Genomic DNA, 2,002 nt, shown 5'->3' on the forward strand with positions numbered 1-2,002 from the left:
GGGGGGGGGGGGGGGGATAAAAAAGCCAAATAACATGGGTGGGCACATGGTAAAGACGATTAATCTTGTTGCTTTTTATCACATCTTTAACTGTAAAAAGAGATTTGAAGAAAAACATATTAAGAGCTAATGCTTTTTTTTAAAAAAAATCTCCAGTAAATTACGGCTTATAAAATTCCATGTTTTTAAAGTCAAATGCTGACACTTGTGTCTAAGTGAATTTTAAAAAAAATATGAGTCTGCAGTTAAAAATCTGAATTTAGCAATGAACAAGCTTTGTAGCTAAATGACAAAATTCATCGCTTATTCTACTGAAGGATGAATTAGAATAAAATAGCAATGGACCAACAGGAGAGTTTATAGCTAATTCTAGTGTTTTTTTAGTAGTTTGGTTCGTAATCGGACTAGTTGAATTAACTCTCTTTCAAAAAGATTAAAAGTTTTGAAAATCGTAATTAACGTATGGAAAAAGGAAAGATGAAATACAAAAGGGAAAAGAAAAACAAAAGAGAATTAATGGCATCCGAAACAATAATTGTTATAAATTAAGTGTTCATGATCTGAATTAAATTTCATAATGAAAAACCTTATTTACTCCTATAAACTAACTACAGTAAAATATTTAACCAAATAAAATGTTAAACCAATTAGCCGTTAAAATTAAAATGAAGATAGATAGAGTATCACTTGAATATATATAGTTTAATTGATAAATAACCATATCAAATAAAGTAAAGTAGTGTCGCAGGAAAGTTGATAATGATTATGATCATGTATTAAGAGCCCAAATCATTTAGAATTGAGACTAATTTTCAAATTGGTTAATTCTATTTTATTTTAAATTTTATATTAATTTGATATGAAACACAGAGCACGAAGTAAATTTTAAATAAAATTAGAATAACAATACGAACTACCTGAATACTGGAGATTTCGTCACACTCTTTATCATCGAGTCGATATTCATGCATTACCCAATCAGTTCTAATCCCCTGCGGCGCTCTTCCTCTGTAATAAACCAACGTCTTCTTCATCCCAATGGCGCGATTCTGTGACGTCACTCTCCGATCTTTCCCAGTAGATTTCCAGTATCCTGCTCGAGTTGCTCTATTCGTTCTGAATCCGTTTGGATATTTTCTATCCCTCGGACCGAAAAAGTACCATTCTGGATCTCTACTGGGCAAAAACGATTTCTCTGTCTCATTCATACATTAAGTAATTCAGAAAATTGAAAACGAATAATATGAATTAATTGATTTAGAGGAAGAAAATTAAATTGAACCTGCTAATTCCCAAGGCTCACATTTGTAGAGATCAACTTCAGGAATAATATCAAGTTCAATTTCCTGACCATGAATTTTTCTTTTGAGATAATAATTGACGAGTTCTTCATCAGTGGGATGAAATCTGAAACCAGGAGGTAGTCCGACGGGTGCCATTGATTGATCGATCGATCGATATAATCAATTAAAGAGCTAGCTATAGCTAGCGTATGTATTGAATAAGGAGGGAGATGAACAATAATATTTGGGTGTATATATATATATAAAAGGGATTCAAAGTAGCTTGTCTTTGAGTCATTTATCACTTTAATTCTCTTTAACAGATTCTCATAAAACGTTTCTCTCAAGCACTACGTACTGTCTTCTTCTATACTACTGGTTGGTTACGTTTTTTTTCTATAATAATTACAAGACGAGATATACTTATAATTACTTCTCTATATTTGATATACCTTGTCTATATAGTTAGCTAGTTGTGCTTTAGCCACCGAGCGAAGTCAGAATTTTAATTTTATGGGTTTTGAATTTAATAATGAGTTTAAGTATTAATACTAATTGAATTCTAAACTTCATTTTTAATAAGTATCATAATCCAACTACATTACGTGAACAAAAATTATTGATTCAATTAAACTCGTACTTGAACTTCTAACTTCACCCCAGACTGCAAGTCTCTCGTGAACAGTTAGTTACGGAACGAGAAACATGAAGGGACGTTG

The 2,002-nt window shown here is 31.5% G+C and overlaps 1 protein-coding gene across 2 annotated transcripts in view; it reads right to left on the reverse strand.

Annotated features, from left to right (window-relative positions):
- The window catches only part of LOC107013850 (NAC domain-containing protein 86), a 5,190-nt gene extending 3,667 nt beyond the window's left edge, over positions 1-1,523 (reverse strand). Inside the window, exons 1-2 of one of the 2 annotated variants that reach the window (XM_015213732.2) lie at positions 1,283-1,523; positions 918-1,195 (exon numbers count right to left, since the gene is read on the reverse strand). In XM_015213732.2, coding sequence (XP_015069218.1) covers positions 918-1,195; positions 1,283-1,439 — 435 coding nt within the window. In that variant the 5' untranslated portion in view covers positions 1,440-1,523. Of the gene's footprint in view, positions 1-914; positions 1,196-1,282 lie in introns of both variants that reach the window. The other variant, XM_015213731.2, reaches the window with a different exon arrangement.
- Positions 1,524-2,002: the final 479 nt, after the last annotated feature.

The sequence above is a fragment of the Solanum pennellii genome, chromosome 3, assembly GCF_001406875.1.
Source record: "Solanum pennellii chromosome 3, SPENNV200".
Lineage (NCBI taxonomy): Eukaryota > Viridiplantae > Streptophyta > Magnoliopsida > Solanales > Solanaceae > Solanum > Solanum pennellii.